The sequence below is a fragment of the Thalassophryne amazonica genome, chromosome 2, assembly GCF_902500255.1.
Source record: "Thalassophryne amazonica chromosome 2, fThaAma1.1, whole genome shotgun sequence".
NCBI classification, from domain to species: domain Eukaryota; kingdom Metazoa; phylum Chordata; class Actinopteri; order Batrachoidiformes; family Batrachoididae; genus Thalassophryne; species Thalassophryne amazonica.
In genome coordinates this window covers 155,860,358-155,884,210 of record NC_047104.1, presented here as the reverse complement: position 1 = coordinate 155,884,210, position 23,853 = coordinate 155,860,358, and the positions used below count along the sequence as shown (strand labels likewise).

Genomic DNA, 23,853 nt, shown 5'->3' with positions numbered 1-23,853 from the left:
TTTCAATCAGACGACGCATTCTGTAGTTATTGTGCAGACATGAAACTCAAGTTGGCATCTGCAGTGGCCATATTGGATAATGAATGACTGCCATTTTCAAAATTCCCCCCCCCCCCCAAAATCACCACCAAAAAACTTGTTACAATTGTGCAGAAAAAAAAATGTTGACTGACTCTCAAATAATAAGTACATAATTTAATTAGATATTCTATTTTAAAATAAATAGGGTGTGTATTGTGAATTGCATGTTTTTTTTTTGGTTTTATGAGCATGTTTAGCCATTATTTTGTGATTAATGCAAAAAAATGTCAAACAACTACTTACTTTCTTAAATTTATTTTATGTTGTAGGAATACACGTCAGTAGAAGCCCTATTCATTTATTGTAATTTAGATGCAACTGATCTTTGCCTTAATATGCATTTGGCACCAAGAGAATCAAAATACAGGCAAAGCAAACAAATTATATTTCCAATTTTATGGAAAGATATTTTTAAAGCAGTTCTCCTAATTGTGATCTTACAGATTTACACATTTGGAGGAAAACAGACTCTACCCAGAGAGAGAAAATTATAAATAAAATAGTACCTATTCTATTCCTAGAAAACCAAGACCTAACGTAGGACTGTAACTAGGGCCCCAATTCCATTCGGGATATTCCGTTAACATCTCAAATTCCCAAGTGGGCCCCGTGAACAAAATATCAGCAGGGGTTAGGAAACAAAAACGCCTGAAAGAAACAACGATGAGGCAGATTTCTGACCAACTAAAGAAGAACACATTTTTATCACCTGTGCATCAAAGAGTCAGGGGGACTGCAGAGTAGCCCTGAACTATTTTTTAAAACACAATGAGACACAGAGACGTCACATTTATTTAGTATTCAAATAAAAATGTTTGTGTGTGTGAAGACATCATGTGGATATAACTGAAACCACAGCAGTTGTTTACAACACTTTTGGCCTGTGCTTTGAAGTAAGTGCACGACTACGATGCTTCGCTACCCTCGCTAAGTGCTGCGATTTGTTTTATGGGCCCATTCCACTATGTCTGCTCCAATTATCACACACCAGGGCCTCGGGAAGACAAACACTCCAAACATGGAACTCGTGCACAAGCATGCATCCTTCCTCAGTCTTCGTCCATGGCAGGAACGTCACACTGACCCATGATGGACTTCTCTTCTACAGAAAACTGTAAAGCTATTTACACTAGAGCGCATTCACAGGCCAAAACCTTCCACCAAGACACAAGACGAGCACTTGATCTGAAAGATGCCCCAAACAGTTCTGCCTGGATTTCAGTGAAAGTTAGTACGATTGTGGGCATTGGGTCAAGGAAGTGCTGACTAGATTTTGAGGAGCACTTAGATTTCTTATAATTTCAGGAGGAGGAGGGGTCATTTTAATGGTCCCCATTGAACAGCTTTTAGAGGTACCACAATATCATGACCAGATGCCTAAAGAATCACAGCGGGCTTCTTTTTTACGCAGACGAGCAGCAGTCCAACTTCAAGTTCCCACCCAATGTCAGATTGTTTTTACTGTATTTTTATTTATTATTTATCTGTGTTACTCTTGATTATAGTTTCCATCTGGTCTGGGAAGGCCTTGAGACATGATCCTTGTTTTAACAGTGTGCAATCGAATGTTAGAGTATTTAAGGCCCTGGTTGCAGCAGAGCAATGTTGCCAGATTGGGAGGTTTTGAATTTTATTTTGCAGGCTGAAGGCAATTGTTGAACAGCTTTTGAACTAGAATTCATCAGCTGTATCTGGAAACATTGCAGAGCAGAAATATATAGTCACATGATCCCTCCTTAGCCCAATCACTGCTACACAGGTTAGCCGTTAGCATGACTGAGGTAAAAAAAGAAAGAAAAAAAAAAGAAGGTAAAACAAGACAGTCTCACAATCTACCTCTGACTTCACTGCTAGATGTGGATCAACCTCACGACTGGATCGGGATCCCCCAGTCAGAGGTGGTAAATATGACCCAAAAAGGGGAGGCTTGGGGTCCCCTACTGGAACTGTTACCCCGGCGACCCGATCCCAGATAAGCAGTTGAAGATGAGATGAGATATTTGAAGAGTATCATCTCATTGTCATTATTGCCAACGTCATTAAAAATATTGAGATATTATTTCTGCCCATATTGCACACGCCTACATGGCAGCCAATCAGAAATAGATCAGGTGAACAATGTTCAAATTCCCCAGTGGTCTGATGACTCAAAAACTGGATACAGTAGGTATTGTAATCTACCAAAATTACTACTACTACATGGATTAAAGCGAAAATAAATAAATAAATAAATAAATAAAAATCTGACACCCCCCCACCCCCATGGCCAAATCATTAACTGTTCACCATCTACATTTTTCTAGAAACCCTTTTGTGATGGTGTCCCAGAGTTTAATGTAAAATAAGGTGAAGACAGTTAAGAAAAGAGCAAATTGTTCTCCTGCTGAACAAATTATATTTCACTCACTAACCACTGCTGCTCTTTTCTAATGCAGCATCAAATTATAGAAGGACTTTAACCTGCACATTATTTAAACACTTGAGGATACCAAATAAAATCTATTAGACTAAATAAAAGAAAGTCTTTGCAAGACTTTCTTGTGAGCTTTTGTCAATGACTGATGACGTGCACTGAATGGAACCAGCCGGGTGGCACAGTCCAGACAGGACCTGCTGGAAGCCCCAAGTAAGTCTCTTCTGCACATTTTCACCTTTTCTTTGCCTTTATTCTAAACTGATATCATAACCTACAACCCCTGGCAAAAATTATGGAATCACCGGCCTCGGAGGATGTTCATTCAGTTGTTTAATTTTGTAGAAAAAAAGCAGATCACAGACATGACACAAAACTAAAGTCATTTCAAATGGCAACTTTCTGGCTTTAAGAAACACTATAAGAAATCAAGAAAAAAAGATTGTGGCAGTCAGTAACGGTTACTTTTTTAGACCAAGCAGAGGGAAAAAAACATGGAATCACTCAATTCTGAGGAAAAAATTATGGAATCATGAAAAACAAAAGAACGCTCCAACACATCACTAGTATTTTGTTGCACCACCTCTGGCTTTTCTAACAGCTTGCAGTCTCTGAGGCATGGACTTAATGAGTGACAAACAGTACTCTTCATCAATCTGGCTTCAACTTTCTCTGATTGCTGTTGCCAGATCAGCTTTGCAGGTTGGAGCCTTGTCATGGACCATTTTCTTCAACTTCCACCAAAGATTTTCAATTGGATTAAGATCCGGACTATTTGCAGGCCATGACATTGACCCTATGTGTCTTTTTGCAAGGAATGTTTTCACAGTTTTTGCTCTATGGCAAGATGCATTATCATCTTGAAAAATGATTTCATCATCCCCAAACATCCTTTCAATTGATGGGATAAGAAAAGTGTCCAAAATATCAACGTAAACTTGTGCATTTATTGATGATGTAATGACAGCCATCTCCCCAGTGCCTTTACCTGACATGCAGCCCCATATCATCAATGACTGTGGAAATTTACATGTTCTCTTCAGGCAGTCATCTTTATAAATCTCATTGGAACGGCACCAAACAAAAGTTCCAGCATCATCACCTTGCCCAATGCAGATTCGAGATTCATCACTGAATATGACTTTCATCCAGTCATCCACAGTCCACGATTGCTTTTCCTTAGCCCATTGTAACCTTGTTTTTTTTACTGTTTAGGTGTTAACGATGGCTTTTGTTTAGCTTTTCTGTATGTAAATCCCATTTCCTTTAGGCGGTTTCTTACAGTTCGGTCCTTAGCCCATTGTAACCTTGTTTTTTTTACTGTTTAGGTGTTAACGATGGCTTTTGTTTAGCTTTTCTGTATGTAAATCCCATTTCCTTTAGGCGGTTTCTTACAGTTCGGTCACAGACGTTGACTCCAGTTTCCTCTCATTCGTTCCTCATTTGTTTTGTTGTGCATTTTCGATTTTTGAGACATATTGCTTTAGGTTTTCTGTCTTGACGCTTTGATGTCTTCCTTGGTCTACCAGTATGTTTGCCTTTAACAACCTTCCCATGTTTGTATTTGGTCCAGAGTTTAGACACAGCTGACTGTGAACAACCAACATCTTTTGCAAAATTGCGTGATGATTTACCCTCTTTTAAGAGTTTGATAATCCTCTCCTTTGTTTCAATTGACATCTCTCGTGTTGGAGCCATGATTCATGTCAGTCCACTTGGTGCAACAGCTCTCCAAGGTGTGATCACTCCTTTTTAGATGCAGACTAAGGAGCAGATCTGATTTGATGCAGGTGTTAGTTTTGGTGATGAAAATTTACAGGGTGATTCCATAATTTTTTCCTCAGAATTGAGTGAGTCCATATTTTTTTTTTCCCTCTGCTTGGTTTAAAAAAAAGTAACTGTTAGTGACTGCCACAATTTTTTTTCTTGATTTCTCATAGTGTTTCTTAAAGCCAGAAAGTTGCCATTTGAAATGACTTGTGTCATGTCTGTGATCTGCTTTTTTTTTTCTACAAAATTAAACAACTGAATGAACATCGTCCGAGGCCAGTGATTCCATAATTTTTGCCAGGGGTTGTACATGTTTGTTTGATCAGATTACTAACCACAAGAGCCATAATCCGTTTCATATTTTTGGCTTCCCTCATCCTAACTGACCTGATTTTAAAGCTCAAACCCCAAACAGACCCAGTGATGCCTGAGCTTAGACATTACAGTAAAAAAAAAAAAAAAAAAAAAAAAAATCTACAAACTCTTTAAAAAAAAAGTAGTATTTAGTTAGTATTTGTTTTTCACATGCCTTTAGTTGTTTTTAATTTAACCACAGCGAGGACACTCAGAGCAGCACAGAAAAGCAGAAAATGTCCTTGTCAAACTCACTGTAGGTGTGCTGCTGTTTGTTCGCTGTGAGACACACAGAGACAACGGGAACTGCTTTTTCAACTTGGAGCTGCTGCACAGAACAGCAGACTTGCTGTATCAATATTGTAAATACAGGGAAGGGACTCTGAAGCACATAATGAACGTTGCGGCAAGAGCTCACAAACTCAGAGTGTAACACCACTCTCAACAACAGGAAACTGACGCAGCTGAGCTGCAGATCATAATCAATGATCTAATAAGAACCCGCCCCCTTTATTTTTTTTTAAAATTCTCATTGGCTTTTTGACAGCCCAACTGATGGAAAAACCATCATAGCGATGGAGAACTTTAATCCCTGTTCTGTCTACGTTATTTTATTATTACACAGAAAATGTCAAAGTGTGCAACATAAAATCACAAGAGTCAACGGGAACAAATCACACATAGATCATATGAGCCTCCTTCTTTGTCTTTCGGCTGTTCCCGTTAGGGGTCGCCACAGCAGATCAATCGTTTCCATCTCACCCTGTCCTCTGTATCTTCCTCTGTCGCACCAAATCAATTTAATCCACATCAACTGTAGACAGTATAAAATGAATGTATTTTTAGTTTGCCCAAAACATTCAATAGAAGGAGACTTTTTAAAACATGTATCAGCAGGCAAACTGTTGCACAAGTTCGAAGCACGATGATCAAAGATGCCACAGACTGACTTCTTCTTGGCCTCAGGAACATGGAGTAAGTCCACTTTCTGACACCACAGAGCCGCAGATGAAGCAAACGGCTCAAGATGCTCTGTAAGATAACCACTCGGAGCTTTATTAGTTCACAACAAAACCCTAAAACCTGCTCTTACATGGACACAAGCAAACAAAGACATCCTGTGAATGAAAATGGACACTAATGACACCACAAACCCTAAAATAACTCAAGGGCAACTTCTTTTTTTTTTTTTTTTTTTTTTTAGACACTGACACAATCACTGCATTTCAACAACGTTTGTGATTTTCCTCAGATCCACTTAAGGGTGTGTCACTGGGCAAACATCCTCTGGCAGCTTTGGACGTCCACTTAAGAGCATGTAAATATAGTGTGTATCACATACACGCGCGCACGCACGCACACACTATCCATTGATTAAAAAAGAAAGAAAAATTTGTGCAGTTCATTGTTCTATTTTACAGTGGGGTAAAAAAAAAAGTATTTAGTCAGCCCCTAATTGTGCAAGTTATCCTACTTAGAAAGATGAGAGAGGTCTGTAATTTTCATCATAGGTACACTTCAACTATGAGAGATAAAATGAGGAAAAAAAAAAATCCAGGAAATCACACTGTAGGATTTTTAAAGAATTTATTTGTAAATTATGGTGGAAAATAAGTATTTGGTCACCCACAAGCAAGCAGGATTTCTGGCTCTCTCAGACCTGTAACTTCTTCTTTAAGAAGCTCTTCTGTCCTCCACCTGTTACCTGTATTAACAGCACCTGTTTGAACGTGTTATGTTGTTACTTGACTCCAAACTCAACCATGGCCAAGACCAAAGAGCTGTCGAAGGACACCAGGAGGAAAATTGTAGACCTGCACCAGGCTGGGAAGAGTGAATCTACAACAGTCAAGCAGGTTGGTGTGAATAAATCAACTGTGGGAGCAATTGTAAGAAAATGGAAGACATACAAGACTATTGATAATCTCCCTCGATCTGGGGCTCCACACAAGATGTCATCCCATGGGGTCAAAATGATCATAAGAAAGGTGAGCAAAGATCCCAGAACTACACAGCACTGCAGAGTTTTGACCAAAGTAACAAAGGCTACACACTACGCAGAGAGGGACTCAAATCCTGCAGTGCCAGGCCTGTCCCCCTGCTGAAGCCAGTACATGTCCAGGCCCGTCTGAAGTTTGCCAGAGAGCATATGGATGATCCAGAAGAGGATTGGGAGAATCTCATGTGGTCAGATGAAACCAAAATAGAACATTTTTGTAAAAACTCAACTAGTCATGTTTGGATGAAGAAGAATGCTGACAAACCACAAAACAAGGTTGCACTGCTCCGTGTTGTATGACACAGCACAGTGCTGCTCTTACAGAGAGTAGACACTGATGAATCTGCGTGCGCAGCAGTCAGTGCGTGCGGGAGAGAAAAAAGCTTGAGTATGAATCTTTTTACATGAGGATTGTTCAATATCAATACCAGCGTTGGTATCGATATTATTGATATTAGGATCGATCCACCCACCTCGAGCCCACACTGATTTCTGTTTTTAAACAGGACTATTTCTCCTTCCAAGGCTGAGAAAGGTGTGTTAACTAGCGTGTCGCCCGTGGGGATCCCCGGGCTCTGGATTGTGTTGTGTTTATAAAATAGGTAGCTGACATTATTCAAGAGTGGTAATAAATTATACAAAGTATCTATAATGATTTGGAATAGTGTGTGAGTCCAGAATGTAATTATCATTTTCAATTTGTGCAATTTAGAGTGTAATGGAAACACGCCTCCTGTGAACGTGCACGTGACACGGCCGGACTCAGCTGGATACTGAATGGATCAGGTTTGGTCACCATCTCCTGTATGTTTAGGTAAAAGCAGCTCAGGAAAACAAGACGTGTTTCAGATCGTCAAATTGTCTTTCTCTGAAAAGACGTTGCGCGTGTGTCACTTTCACCATGGAATTTGAGTCAGAGAAAAGCTGATTCAATTTTGTGGCAAATCTGAATTTGATTTTAGATGTTTTCAAAGAATCTGAGACAGATTTTTCTTTTCCTTCCCCAACAACCAGCCCAGTGCCATCACAAAATAATACAGGAGACTTTAATCTCAGCCTGCCATTATGAAGTCACAAATACCTCCAGTAAAGGATAAGGGGTTCGGATCCAATTTTAAAACAGCTCCTGTACACAACACCAGGACATAAATAAGACTATTTAAAAAATAAAGTGCCCTCCAAAAGTATTTTGTTAATGCCATTTCAAATACAAAAAAAAAAGAGAAAAAAATTTGAAAATGATCTTCCTTAAACTTAAGCTGAAAGCAAATCTCTACAAGTTCATATAAATTAATTAAAAATATAAAAGCCAACATGATGGGTTGCACAAGTAATAGGCCCCTTTGATATAATACTTGTAAATAATAAAGGATTATTAAGCGAGCGAGACGTCTGTACGGGGAAAATCAGACAGAGGTGTTAACAGTAAACACCAACAACAAAAAAGAAAAAACACAAAGGTCTGATATTTCCCTGTACAGACCGAGCAAGCCAGGTTAATAATTCAGTTATTATATGGCTACTACACACACACACACACACACACACACACACACACACACATATATAATAATAATAATAATAATAATAATAATACATTTTATTTGTTAAGCGCCTTTCTGGACAGTCAAGGTCGCCTTACAACAAATACAACAGCAATAAGAATATAATACAATACATACAATATATAATACAAAGTTTAAAACAATTAAAGTTAAAATTAAACAGAACAAAGCAGTTATGATTGGAGTGAGTAAGCGTGTCTGAACAGATGAGTTTTGAGTTTGGATTTGAAATCAGTGAGTGAGGTAGTATTATGGAGGTCTGGGGGGAGAGTATTCCAGAGCTGGGGAGCAGCTGGGGAGCTGTCCAGCTCTCCACAATTTCACTGATACTTACTGGACTGGTAAGCATTGAAAGCCGAGATAGACATGTCCAAACTTGTCCTCTGACACGTCGAAATGGAGGTGTTAATTTGTCTCACTTCCAAAGCGAATCGGTCGTGACACGCGAAGCCTCCGCGCGGCTTTCCATGAAAAAATCTCTTGTTAAAAGTGAAATCTGCTGGAAAATGGCTGATGGCCAGCTCTTGTGATAACCAGAGAAAGCGCACACGACGGTCTCGTATCCACAGAGCCATCCGTTTAGAAATGATCCGGTGGCTTGTGCCGCGTCGTTGCAGCTCGGAGAGCGCCGCACCGAGCGTCCTTAAAGCTGTACTAACAGACCTTATTCTCTGTGAAGCCCGTAAAATGTTCACCGAAAGCCAGATACATTTTTTGAATGGTTTCCAGGTGCCAGTCTCTAACAGCTTCTGAAAAAATTCTGATGGAAAAAAGTCCTTTTCATTCCACCATTTCCAGACAATGAAAATCCGAGGAGGGGGCAGGACCACTTCCTAAGGCGTGCTCACAGGCGAATGACGTCACCGACAGGCGTGGAAAAACTCACGCATGCGTGTGAGGGTTCAAGCATGTCTGACATAAAAACATATGAATGAAATCGATATAGTTTTTGAAAAAATAAAAAGGACCATTACTTTATGGACAGACCTCGTATATATATATACATATACAACCCCTGGTAATAATTATGGAATCACCGACCTCGGAGGATGTTCATTCAGTTGTTTAATTTTGTAGAAAAAAAGCAGATCACAGACATGACACAAAACCAAAGTCATTTCAAATGACAACTTTCTGGCTTTAAGAAACACTATAAGAAATCAGGAGTGATTCCATATTTTTTTCCTCTGCTTGGTCTAAAAAAGTAACCATTACTGACTGCCACAATCTTTTTTTCTTGATTTCTTATAGTGTTTCTTAAAGCCAGAAAGTTGCCATTTGAAATGACTTTAGTTTTGTGTCATGTCTGTGATCTGCTTTTTTTCTACAAAATTAAACAACTGAATGAACATCCTCCGAGGCCGGTGATTCCATAATTTTTGCCAGGGGTTGTATACATACACACACACACACACACACACACACACACACACACACACACACACACACACACACACACACACACACACACACACACACACACACACACACATATATAAACACACAAACTTACAGTATCACCCAAATACGCTGCTGATGGTGTTGAGCTCGTTCACTTTCTTCACCTTCACGAGGTTAACAGATGGTCCACTCGTTAGCTGGTTAAATCAAAATCAAATCAATTTTATTTATATAGCGCCAAATCACAACAAACAGTTGCCCCAAGGCGCTTTATATTATAAGGCAAAGCCATACAATAATTACAGAAAAACCCCAACGGTCAAAACGACCCCCTGTGAGCAAGCACTTGGCGACAGTGGAAAGGAAAAACTCCCTTTTAACAGGAAGAAATCTCCAGCAGAACCAGGCTCAGGGAGGGGCAGTCTTCTGCTGGGACTGGTTGGGGCTGAGGGAGAGAACCAGGAAAAAGACTTGCTGTGGAGGGGAGCAGAGATCAATCACTAATGATTAAATGCAGAGTGGTGCATACAGAGCAAAAAGAGAAAGAAACACTCAGTGCATCATGGGAACCCCCCAGCAGTCTACATCAATAGCAGCATAACTAAGGGATGGTTCAGGGTCACCTGATCCAGCCCTAACTATAAGCTTTAGCAAAAAGGAAAGTTTTAAGCCTAATCTTAAAAGTAGAGAGGGTGTCTGTCTCCCTGATCTGAATTGGGAGCTGGTTCCACAGGAGAGGAGCCTGAAAGCTGAAGGCTCTGCCTCCCATTCTACGCTTACAAACCCTAGGAACTACAAGTAAGCCTGCAGTCTGAGAGCGAAGCGCTCTATTGGGGTGATATGGTACAATGAGGTCCCTAAGATAAGATGGGAACTGATTATTCAAAACCTTATAAGTAAGAAGAAGAATTTTAAATTCTATTCTAGAATTAACAGGAAGCCAATGAAGAGAGGCCAATATGGGTGAGATATGCTCTCTCCTTCTAGTCCCTGTCAGTACTCTAGCTGCAGCATTTTGAATTAACTTAAGGCTTTTCAGGGAACTTTTAGGACAACCTGATAATAATGAATTACAATAGTCCAGCCTAGAGGAAATAAATGCATGAATTAGTTTTTCAGCATCACTCTGAGACAAGACCTTTCTAATTTTAGAGATATTGCACAAATGCAAAAAAGCAGTCCTACATATTTGTTTAATATGCGCTTTGAATGACATATCCTGATCAAAAATTACTCCAAGATTTCTCACAGTATTACTTGAGGTCAGGGTAATGCCATCCAGAGTAAGGATCTGGTTAGACACCATGGTTCTAAGATTTGTGGGGCCAAGTACAATAACTTTAGTTTTATCTGAGTTTAAAAGCAGGAAAATAGAGGTCATCCATGTCTTTATGTCTGTAAGACAATCCTGCAGTTTAGCTAATTGGTGTGTCCCCTCTGGCTTCATGGATAGATAAAGCTGGGTATCATCTGCGTAACAATGAAAATTTAAGCAATGCTGTCTAATAATACTGCCTAAGGGAAGCATGCATAAAGTGAATAAAATTGGTCCTAGCACAGAACATTGTGGAACTCCATAATTAACCTTAATCTGTGAAGAAGATTCCTCATTTACATGAACAAATTGTAATCTGTTAGATAAATATGATTCAAACCACCGCAGCGCAGTGCCTTTAATACCTATGGCATGCTCTAATCTCTAATAAAATTTTATGGTCAACAGTATCAAAAGCAGCACTGAGGTCTAACAGAACAAGCACAGAGATGAGTCCACTGTCTGAGGCCATAAGAAGATCATTTGTAACCTTCACTAATGCTGTTTCTGTACTATGATGAATTCTAAACCCTGACTGAAACTCTTCAAATAGACCATTCCTCTGCAGATGATCAGTTAGCTGTTTTACAACTACCCTTTCAAGAATTTTTGAGAGAAAAGGAAGGTTGGAGATTGGCCTATAATTAGCTAAGATAGCTGGGTCAAGTGATGGCTTTTTAAGTAATGGTTTAATTACTGCCACCTTAAAAGCCTGTGGTACATAGCCAACTAATAAAGATAGATTGATCATATTTAAGATCGAAGCATTAATTAATGGTAGGGCTTCCTTGAGCAGCCTGGTAGGAATGGGGTCTTATAGACATGTTGATGGTTTGGATGAAGTAACTAATGAAAATAACTCAGAACAATCGGAGAGAAAGAGTCTAACCAAATACCGGCATCACTGAAAGCAGCCAAAGAGAACGATACGTCTTTGGGATGGTTATGAGTAATTTTTTCTCTAATACTTAAAATTTTATTAGCAAAGAAAGTCATGAAGTCATTACTAGTTAAAGTTAAAGGAATACTCGACTCAATAGAGCTCTGACTCTGTCAGCCTGGCTACAGTGCTGAATAGAAACCTGGGGTTGTTCTTATTTTCTTCAATTAGTGATGAGTAGTAAGATGTCCTAGCTTTACGGAGGGCTTTTTATAGAGCAACAGACTCTTTTTCCAGGCTAAGTGAAGATCTTCTAAATTAGTGAGACGCCATTTCCTCTCCAACTTACGGGTTATCTGCTTTAAGCTGCGAGTTTGTGAGTTATACCACAGATTCAGGCACTTCTGATTTAAAGCTCTCTTTTTCAGAGGAGCTACAGCATCCAAAGTTGTCTTCAATGAGGATGTAAAACTACTGACGAGATACTCTATCTCACTTACAGAGTTTAGGTAGCTACTCTGCCCTGTGTTGGTATATGGCATTAGAGAACATAAAGAAGGAATCATATCCTTAAACCTAGTTACATTGCTTTCTGAAAGACGTCTAGTGTAATGAAACTTATTCCCCACTGCTGGGTAGTCCATCAGAGTAAATGTAAATGTTATTAAGAAATGATCAGACAGAAGGGAGTTTTCAGGGAATACTGTTAAGTCTTCAATTTCCATACCATAAGTCAGAACAAGATCTAAGATATGATTAAAGTGGTGGGTGGACTCATTTACATTTTGAGCAAAGCCAACTGAGTCTAATAATAGATTAAATGCAGTGTTGAGGCTGTCATTCTCAGCATCTGTGTGGATGTTAAAATCGCCCACTATAATTATCTTATCTGAGCTAAGCACTAAGTCAGACAAAAGGTCTGAAAATTCACAGAGAAACTCACAGTAACGACCAGGTGGACGATAGATAATAACAAATAAAACTGGTTTTTGGGACTTCCAATTTGGATGGACAAGACTAAGAGTCAAGCTTTCAAATGAATTAAAGCTCTGTCTGGGTTTTTGATTAATTAATAAGCTGTAATGGAAGATTGCTGCTAATCCTCCGCCTCGGCCCGTGCTACGAGCATTCTGACAGTTAGTGTGACTCGGGGGTGTTGACTCATTTAAACTAACATATTCATCCTGCTGTAACCAGGTTTCTGTAAGGCAGAATAAATCAATATGTTGATCAATTATTATATCATTTACTAACAGGGACTTAGAAGAGAGAGACCTAATGTTTAATAGACCACATTTAACTGTTTAGTCTGTGGTGCAGTTGAAGGTGCTATATTATTTTTTCTTTTTGAATTTTTATGCTTAAATAGATTTTTGCTGGTTATTGGTGGTCTGGGAGCAGGCACCGTCTCTACGGGGATGGGGTAATGAGGGGATGGCAGGGGGAGAGAAGCTGCAGAGAGGTGTGTAAGACTACAACTCTGCTTCCTGGTCCCAACCCTGGATAGTCACGGTTTGGAGGATTTAAGAAAATTGGCCAGATTTCTAGAAATGAGAGCTCCTCCATCCAAAGTGGGATGGATGCCGTCTCTCCTAACAGGACCAGGTTTTCCCCAGAAGCTTTGCCAATTATCTATGAAGCCCACCTCATGTTTTGGACACCACTCAGACAGCCAGCAATTCCAAGGAGAACATGCGGCTAAACATGTCACTCCCGGTCCGATTGGGGAGGGGCCCAGAGAAAACTACAGAGTCCGCCATTGTTTTTGCAAAGTTACACACCGATTCAATGTTAATTTTAGTGACCTCCCGATTGGGTAACCGGGGGTGTCATTACTGCCGACGTGAATTACAATCTTACCAAATTTACGCTTAGCCTTAGCCAGCAGTTTCAATTTCCTTCAATGTCGCCTGCTCTGGCCCCCGGAAGACAATCGACTATGGTTGGCTGGTGTCGCTAACTTCACATTTCTCAAAACAGAGTCGCCAATAACCAGAGTTTGTTCCTCGGCGGGTGTGTCGCCGAGTGGGGAAAAAACGGTTAGAGATGTGAACGGGTTGGCGGTGTACACGGGGCTTTCTGTTTAGGACTACGCTTCCTCCTCACATGTCACCCAGTCGGCCTGCTTTCCCGGGTGCTCAGGATCTGCTGGAGGGGAACTAACGGCGGCTAAGCTACACTTGGTCCGCACCGACTACAGGGGCCTGGCTAGCTATAGGATTTTCCAAGGTGCGGAGCCGAGTCTCCAATTCGCCCAGCCTGGCCTCCAAAGCTACGAATAAGCTACACTTATTACAAGTACCATTACTTGCTAAAGGAGGCTGAGGAATAACTAAACATTTCACCCCCAGAGCAGAAAAGTGCGGGAGAGACAGGAGAAGCCGCCATGCTAAACCGGCTAAGAGCTAGTAGCTGCGCTAAGCTAGCGGATTCCTAAAAACAGACAAAGTGAATAATGTGTAAATAATTTAGAGGTGATTCAGCAGAGGGAGTGCTTTAGTAAGGCACGTGAAGATTACACTGTGAAACAAATCATTATCTAGGTAACTAGATCAATCTAACCTGCGCAGATAAACAGCTAACAGATACAGCAAAACACCGCTGTGCTCCGGAACAGGAAGTGATACAATACCGCAGTGAGAGCCAACCACCAGTAGAGGTCAGTAAAACCCTGGTTAGCTTTCAATCTGTGTGTTTTTTCAGATGCTGCTTAGATATTTTTGGAGTATGTTCATGTCCAACTTGGTTTTTCTAATCGTGTTTTTAGCTTCCTGGTTTGTAACAAAAATATGCGTTGTGGACAGATTGTCATGGTAACTGGTCCGATATGGGAAAATATCCGACCGGTACTCAGCCAATCAGACCACGTGTAGCGTAGCAGCCATATAATAATCAGTGTGATTAGCAGTTTTCTTCAGACAAATCAAGGGATGGATACATGAACATTCCAAGTCACTGAATATATCTTGGACTTTATTTACATCAGTTGGTGCGCTTGGTTTCAGTGTGGAAGGTTCCCGGTTCAAATCCCACCCCTGCCACATTTCTCCATGTAATGTGTTGTTGCATCAAGAAGAGCATCCGGTGTAAAACTTTTGCCAGTTCAACATACAGACCCACCTTATGTTTGCTGTGGTGACTCCAAGTGAAAACAAGGAAGCAGCTGAAGGGTCTTACTTGCTGTGGCTGTGATTGGAGAAACTGTGCACAGTGCATGTTTTGCATTTTGTATCATCAGAAAATCCTTCTCCGTGCCACTTCATCATGAAGCTGGAGATACAAAACATTTGAGGAGCCAGTTTAAGGATTTGGTGCTTTGACCGTGCTCTCAGTCAAACTCTCCACCCACACCTCTGCTGTCCAACAGCGAGGCGTTCACCGGCGGTGTGAGTGCCGAGAAACTCTGCCAACAATCAGAAACGTCAACACCAGCAGCAGCAGCGGCGGCGGCGGCGGCCAGGATGTGAATGGACACGCCAAGAGGACCGCGGCATGGAAAGACAAAAACAAACCAAGCTAAACAAACACTACAAAACCAACCAGAAAACACAAATACTGTTAAAAAAAATACAAACAAACCCAGCAAGGTAGTGAGAGAACAGAGTGTGAGAGCGTGTTGAGAACGTGTGGCTGGATATCTGCTGTTAAAGTCTGTCTCCAACGCAGACACACACGCACGCACGCACACACAAACAAAGTACTGACCGGTTCACTGTCACAGTAACTCTCCCAGTGCACTCTCGGGACTTTTGTTGTCATCTGGAAATGTTAAGGCAGAGTTTAAGGCAGGGTTAGAGACTCACATGCAAAGTTATTAAAAAAACTGACTCACATGCTAAGTTATTAAAAAAACCGACTCACATGCAAAGTTATTAAAAACACGACTCACATGCAAGTTATAAAAAAAAAACACGACTCACATGCTAAGTTATTAAAATAAACGACTCACATGCTAAGTTATTAAAATAAACGACTCACATGCTGTTATTAAAAAAAACGACACGTTAAGTTATTAAAAAAAACGACACGCTGGGTTATTAAAAAAAACGACACGTTAAGTTATTAAAAAAAACGACACGCTGGGTTATTAAAAAAAACGACACGCTGGGTTATTAAAAAAAACGACTCATGCTGAGTTATTAAAAAAAACGACTCATGCTGAGTTATTAAAAAAAACGACTCACATGCTGAGTTATTAAAAAAAACGACTCACATGCTGAGTTATTAAAAAAAACGACTCACATGCTGAGTTATTAAAAAAAACGACTCACATGCTGAGTTATAAAAAAACGACTCACATGCTGAGTTATAAAAAAACGACTCACATGCTGAGTTATAAAAAAACGACTCACATGCTGGGTTATAAAAAAACGACTCACATGCTGAGTTATAAAAAAACCGACTCACATGCTGAGTTATAAAAAAACCAACTCTCATGCTGAGTTATAAAAAAACCGACTCACATGCCGAGTTATAAAAAAAACCGACTCACATGCCGAGTTATAAAAAAAAACCGACTCACATGCTGAGTTATAAAAAAACCGACTCACATGCTGAGTTATAAAAAACCGACTCACATGCTGAGTTATAAAAAAACGACTCGTTAAGTTATAAAAAAACGACATGTTAAGTTATAAAAAAAACAGACACGTTAAGTTATTAAGCTTAAGGTTTTGCCTCGTCACATTACAAGACGCTGCAGAACCTTCAGCACCGCTTAATAAAACATTTAAGTGAATGTATGCACATATTTGAGCCTGTATGTGTATCATTTTGACCCTGTGTGGATTAAAGAAGATCCAAAATAAATTCCAACTTGTGCAACCACTCGTTTTTTAAAGTCATTAATGATGTATGTTGTACAATGATTCCACTGTGGCAAGAAGAACAGGTCAAAAACAGCCCAAAATGACTGACATTCACGCCGCAAATTAACTTTCTAACAACAATAACACAAATCGTCTGATCAGAATGTTAAATGTTTACATGTTACAACATTTAAAACTTTAATTTATGATTGTAAAGTAAAGTATGTCAACGCTTCCTGTGCAAGTCTTCAAATATTTTTGGTTCTTTTTCTCTGTCCAAGCTGTGTCCTCCTCCAGACCATCAGACAGAAAAAGCAGCTCACTGTGCGTTCACTGAGTGTTGAGGTTGTGTTTTTTTTGATGAGGTTTACGGCTACAGCTGGTTAGTTTAGTGGTTTAAGCGTGCTGTACTTTGTTGGTTAATGCTAGCGTGCATCTCCAGGTGTGATGACACCTGGAGTAACGGTGAAAGAGTTGACCTTGTGTGAGACAGACTCCATCATAGCTGCTGAAAGCACACAGCAGAGGAATGTGCTTCCTGTGTGTCCTCTGTCTCACACTTTCCTGTATGTGAAAGCACAGAGGCTGACGTACTGCGTTTCCTGGGCTGAAGGACTGTCAGATCCATCACATATACACAATAAAAACACGAGACAACTAAAAGCACGCCCCATTAGAGAGGGAAATGCTGTACCTGACTGAGGTAATGGTATTCTTCAGGCTTCTTGAGGTGAAAGGCCGCCCTCTCTTCTTCACTCGCTCCTGCCAGCAGGTAGTAAAACACGTGGTAGTTCCTAGACGACAGGCAAAAACAAAAGTAAACACAAAAACGAGGAAAGTTCACAGCCACATCAAGAATCTGAACATCCTTACAAAGTATTCTGGACTGATAAAAAGCCCCTTTTTTATTCATTCATGTACCTTTACAACGCTTTGAATGATTCTGTCTGTGGCTGATGGTCAAACATCGATTCCTGCTTTTGTATCCTCCAGAAGTATTACAGCGGTGTTTTTATACTCAACAAAAATATAAACGCAACACTTTTGGTTTTGCTCCCATTTTGTATGAGATGAACTCAAAGATCTAAAACTTTTTCCACATACACAATATCACCATTTCCCTCAAATATTGTTCACAAACCAGTCTAAATCTGTGATAGTGAGCACTTCTCCTTTGCTGAGATAATCCATCCCACCTCACAGGTGTGCCATATCAAGATGCTGATTAGACACCATGATTAGTGCACAGGTGTGCCTTAGACTGCCCACAATAAAAGGCCACTCAAAGGTGCAGTTTTATCACACAGCACAATGCCACAGATGTCACAAGATTTGAGGGAGCATGCAATTGGCATGCTGACAGCAGGAATGTCAACCAGAGCTGTTGCTCGTGTATCGAATGTTCATTTCTCTACCATAAGCCGTCTCCAAAGGCGTTTCAGAGAATTTGGCAGTACATCCAACCAGCCTCACAACCACAGACCACGTGTAACCACACCAGCCCAGGACCTCCACATCCAGCATGTTCACTTCCAAGATCGTCTGAGACCAGCCACTCGGACAGCTGCTGAAACAATCAGTTTGCATAACCAAAGAATTTCTGCACAAAAGCTCATCTGCATGCTCGTCGTCCTCATCGGGGGTCTCGACCTGACTCCAGTTCATCGTTGGAAACCGGACTTGAGTGGGCAAATGCTCACATATCGCTGGTGTTTGGCACGTTGGAGAGGTGTTCTCTTCACGGATGGATCCCGGTTCACCACTGTCCAGGGCAAATGGCAGACAGCGTGTGTGTGGCGTCGTGTGGGTGAGTTGTTTTCTGATGTCAATGTTGTGGATCGAGTGGCCCATGGTGGTGGTGGGGTTATGGTATGGGCAGGCGTCTGTTAGGACGAAGAAACACAGGTGCATTTTATTGATGGCATCTTGAATGCACAGAGATACCGTGACGAGATCCTGAGGCCCATTGTTTGTGCCCTACATCCAAGAACATCACCTATGTTGCAGCAGGATAATGCACGGTCCCATGTTGCAACGATCTGTACACAATTCTTGGAAGCTGAAAATGTCCCAGTTCTTGCATGGCCGGCATACTCACCGGGACATGTCACCCATTGAGCATGTGGGATGCTCTGGACCGGCGTATACGACAGCGTGTACCAGTTCCTGCCAATATCCAGCAACTTCACACAGCCCTTGAAGAGGAGTGGACCAACATTCCACAGGCCACAATGGACAACCTGATCAACTCTATGTGAAGGAGATGTGTTGCACTGCATGAGGCAAATGGTGTCCACCAGATACTGACTGGTATCCCCCCCAATAAACAAAACTGCACCTTTCAGAGTGGCCTTTTATTGTGGGCAGTCTAAGGCACACCTGTGCACTAATCATGGTGTCTAATCAGCATCTTGATATGGCACACCTGTGAGGTGGGATGGATTATCTCAGCAAAGGAGAAGTGCTCACTATCACAGATTTAGACTGGTTGTGAACAATATTTGAGGGAAATGGTGATATTGTGTATGTGGAAAAAGTTTTAGATCTTTGGAGTTCATCTCATACAAAATGGGAGCAAAACCAAAAGTGTTGCGTTTATATTTTTGGTTGAGTGTATTTCTGGTTTATCACCTATAAGTATGAGATCTGTCCAGATGTTTGATGACAGAGGTGCTGTAGCTTTAACTACCACCAGATTGATGACCTCACACCTCTTTTGGCCTTCGTTGGCACTGTGACATTTAGGTTTTGATGTTTTTGTGTTACGCTCTTTGAAATTTTCTGACCTGAAAGTTACATATAAACACCTTTATTCTTATTACTGTTCTACTTTCTCCATCTGCATCAAAATGAAAGGTTGAAGGTCAAAACTGGAAAAAAGGCATTTTTTTGTCTCTGGAAGTGGTGGCTAACACGGTTTAGACTGGTTTGTGAACAATATTTGAGGGAAATGGTGATATTGTGTATGTGGAAAAAGTTTAGATCTTTGAGTTCATCTCATACAAAATGGGAGCAAAACCAAAAGTGTTGCATTTATATTTTTGTTGAGTGTATACGAGGTCTATTAGATAATAAACCGACCCATTTTTTTTTTTTTTTTTTTTTACTATATGGATTTGAATGACGTGCGATTACACCAATCATGCTTGAACCCTCGTGCGCATGCGTGAGTTTTTTTCACGTGTCGGTGATGTCATTTCCCTGTGGCAGGCCTTGAGTGAGATGTGGTTCCCACCCTCTCGGCTGAATTCCTTTGTTTCACACGCTGCTCGAGACGTGTGCGCGTTGCTTTATCAAAATTTTTCTGGACCTGTGAGGAATATCCGATGTGGACACTAGTCGAGAAGTTAAGCTGGTTTTCGGTGAAAAGTTTAACGGCTGATGAGAGATTATGGGGTGTTCTGTCGGTGTAAGGACTTCCCACGCAGCGGGACGTCGTGCAGCGCTTCCAGGCGCCGTCGTCGGCCTGTTTCGACCTGAAAACATCCTAATTTAAGGCTTAATTCACCCAGGACATCGTGAGAGAACAGAGAAGATTTAGAAGAGGCCGGCATGAGGACTTCATGCGGACATTCCACTGTTTAAGGACATTTTGTAATGAAAGACGTGCGTGCAAATTCGCTGAGTCGTTTCCGTGACGACTCGGCAAATCTGTGTGCGCCGCGACAGGAAAAACACCTCCGTGTTGAAAACCATTTGTAAAATTCAGGCGGCTTTTGATGGCTTTCAACAAGTGAGTACCTGAGAAATAGTACCCGGATAAACTGTTGATTCCGACCTCTTCTGAAAGTTCTCTGTTCTCTCACGACGTCCTGGGTCAACAGAGGCTTAAATTTGGAGGTTTTCAGCTTGATACAGGATGACGACGTCGCCTTGGAGCGCTGCGCAACGTCTCGCTTCGTGGGAAGTCCTTACAGCGATAGAAACAGTCCAAAATCTCTCATCAGCCGTTAAAATTTTCACCGAAAACCAGCTGAATTTCTCTCGAATGGTGTTGTTTATATATATATATATATATATATATATATATATATATATATAACAAACACAAAAAAATTAAAAATAATCACTTGATATTTTAAAAAGTATTTGGTGACCAATATAGCCACCCTTCTTTTCAATAACTGCCATGAGCCTTCCACCTACTATAGAGTTTCTTGGTGAGTTGAGGACCAACTTTTCATGGAGCAGCAACCGAAACACTGTTCAAAAAGGTTCCTTGTGTTTCCTCACTGTAAATCTTGCATTTAAGAAGAACCCACAAGTTCTCAATGGGGGGCATGTCACTACTCTTTGAAGCCTTTGCTGGCTCACAAGGCAGTGGAAGATCTGGGTGCCTGTGATGGCAAACTGCCCTGTATAAAAAAACATGTCTTTAGTGTTCCACTAAACACGGCAGTGAAACTGTAAAGCTAATAAGTGAGTGATCAGAAACCACCAATGCAAGAGGCATGATGTCAATATTCATGACAGCAATACCACCTGTGAGAACCAAATCCAGGGTATTTCCACTAACGTACGTCGAGTCCTGTATGCATTTCTGAAATTCTAATGCAACCACAATTTCCATAAATGATTTGCAGAGGGGATCAGAAGGCTTATTTAAATGAATGTTAAAGTCACTAATAATCAGAATGTTACTCGTATCTGCACTCATTGACAGGTTAAAGATGAACGCACCAAATTCATCTAAGAATTCAAAGTATGGGCCAGGAGGTCTATATACATTGACAAAATAACATGGCTGATTTCCATTCTTCTGACTGCCGGCAAAAATTATACTGTGTACAGGAGAAACTGCCTAAACTGCGCAGGCCTAGTCTACGAGGCAGGCCACAGTCTCAACTTGATAAACTTCCCTCCCTGAAAATCCACTATCACCACAGTGAGTTTTCTGCAGTAATTTCCAAGCTAAGCTCATGGATTCCACACCCACATTTGTCATAAGCCTTGCAGGATCTCGAATCACCTGCTCTGTGGCCTGCTGTAAAATCCTCATGTTACCCTCCCTGGAGAGCGCTATCTATGTTTGCAGACAAGATGGCAGCACCTTCCCCAGTAAGGTGAAGGCAGTCTGGCATCAGCAAGTCACAGTGGCCCCAAAACAGAGGCCAGTTATGAATAAAACTAAAGCCTTGCTGTCTACAAAACTGTGCCAACAACCTATTTAACGAAGACATCCTGCTAAACGCCTCATCATTACCCCGGGAGGGGAGGGGCCTATATTCAGTGACAAAGTAATATGGCTAATTTTTATTCTTCTGATCTTGGCAATACATAGCATTGTGGGCAGAGCAGAGAATCAGATGCTCAAACAAGTTATATTTGTGACCCCCAACAGCTAATAAGCTAAACCTAGATTTATAAATAAGAGCAACACCCCCACCTTGCTTTGCATCACGAGGGACGTGACTAAATGTGTACGCCAGACGTGAATAACTATGTGACTGTATCTCGTGTCATGTTCCTTTGTCTGTCTACCTTTCTGCAGCATCAGCACCCTAAGATGGGAGGCAATGTCAGGAGCTCTGGCCCCAGGAATACATTTAACCTCAGCTGGCGTCTGTAACCTGACTTTCCGGGTGATAGAATCCCCTATCACTAAAGCTCGGCGTTTCGGCCTGGAGATAGGAGTGGAAATCACCCGTGGACTCAAAGAACTCACATCAGGTATCAGTCTGAAATGGTTCGGTTCCACCCAAACCATAACAAAACATTACCTGTGTGAAGTGCCTTGAGGCAACTTTGTTGTGATTTGGCGCCATATAAATGAAATAAATTAAATTAAATGTAGGTTGTTGTCATCATATACAAACTATCAGTATAATTATTATCACTATTATTTTATTTTTACTTCTATTTTATCATTTGATTTTTAAGTGGATCACGATGGAAATAAGTGTTTTCACTTTCGTGTGTCATCCATGTATTTTTAACATATTTACAACTACAATATGTGCTTACATTGAACTTAAAAAATAAAATCGCGCAGACATGTACACAGACGCCGCTTGACGATTCTAAAACATGTGGCGAGTACAGAGACAGGCAAAGCATAAGATAACTTCACGACAATACTGAAGTCAAAAACAAAACACAACGATGAAATGTCAACACGTCAATGGGACGTACCTTTCCAACACCATGATTACTGTGATTAAAGTTCTTGAGAGCCTTGCTCGAAAGATGGTTACTGCAAGAGGACAAAACCCAGCAGTTGCATTCCATCAGTCAACAGAAACACTGTCAATCAGTATTTTGTCGACATTCACAAAATATCACTTATATTTGGCACAAATCTTCAATGGAAATTCAGTGTCAGAGAAATATGGGATGCAAACTCTGTGCCTGGGGTTTGGAGACTCAATCTGTTCACACAGCGCATGCTCTCTTTTTTGATACGGAGAGATGCCACGCTGACGAGTTGGCCAGCCTTACGCGTGTCTGTCGATGCTTCTGGCAGACAGCATGACCATAATTCAGCTCCTATGGTCCTGTTAAACTCGTAAACACATTTCTATCTTAGTAACGTGACCCAGAACGTGAGGCTTGTTTATCATAAGCACCACGTCCTGCTCGGTTTCCTCTGCTGATTAAGATCTGCTTCCTCAGGTCCTTCATCACCGCTCATTGTGTCCCTGATAGACCAGCCTCGACTTCTCCAAAGGTACTTCTCCACATATGCGCTGAAAAACAAAACCGACACTCAGACTCAAGACTGCAGATCTGCTGATTTAAGACTGAGAGGGTTTGTTTGCAGTTCCTTACCCTCTCACCGTGCCGCTCTCCTGGTAGTTCACCTGAATGAATTTGCCAAAGCGGCTGGAGTTGTTGTTGTGGGCCGTCTTCGCGTTCCCAAAGGCCTGGAGGGGACAGAGGGCAACAAACACACAGATAAATGACAGAAAGCAACAAATTATCTCCAACATGTATGACGACAGCTGACATGCGACACGTGCGGTGACTTCAGGCGTGGACCTTTGTGGCTTAAGTGCACGGACAGACTCTGGTCATGAGCCAAACATTGTCTTGAAAGGCTGTAAGACTTGCTGGAGCAGAGCAAGCTTTTCCTCTTACATAGTTTCAAACAGAGTCAGCCTGAGACAAATTAATAACATGGTCTGAGGATGGCTTGGACCTGATGAAGTTCTGATGGGAGAGAGCGCTACACGCGGTAATGGAATCCATGTGGAACATGTGCCGTGGTTGTGCTTTAATAAGCATTTCCCCTCACAGCTCTGTTTATGTTGTGTGGATGCTTGAAGGG

General features: G+C 41.1%; 1 protein-coding gene across 1 annotated transcript in view; it reads right to left on the bottom strand.

The window, feature by feature from the left end:
• The window catches only part of myo9aa (myosin IXAa), a 133,713-nt gene extending 110,198 nt beyond the window's left edge, over positions 1 to 23,515 (bottom strand). Inside the window, 5 exon segments of the mRNA XM_034163999.1 lie at positions 15,484 to 15,537; positions 17,281 to 17,380; positions 23,211 to 23,253; positions 23,256 to 23,272; positions 23,355 to 23,515. Coding sequence (XP_034019890.1) covers positions 15,484 to 15,537; positions 17,281 to 17,380; positions 23,211 to 23,253; positions 23,256 to 23,272; positions 23,355 to 23,515 — 375 coding nt within the window.
• Between the last annotated feature and the right edge of the window lie 338 nt (positions 23,516 to 23,853).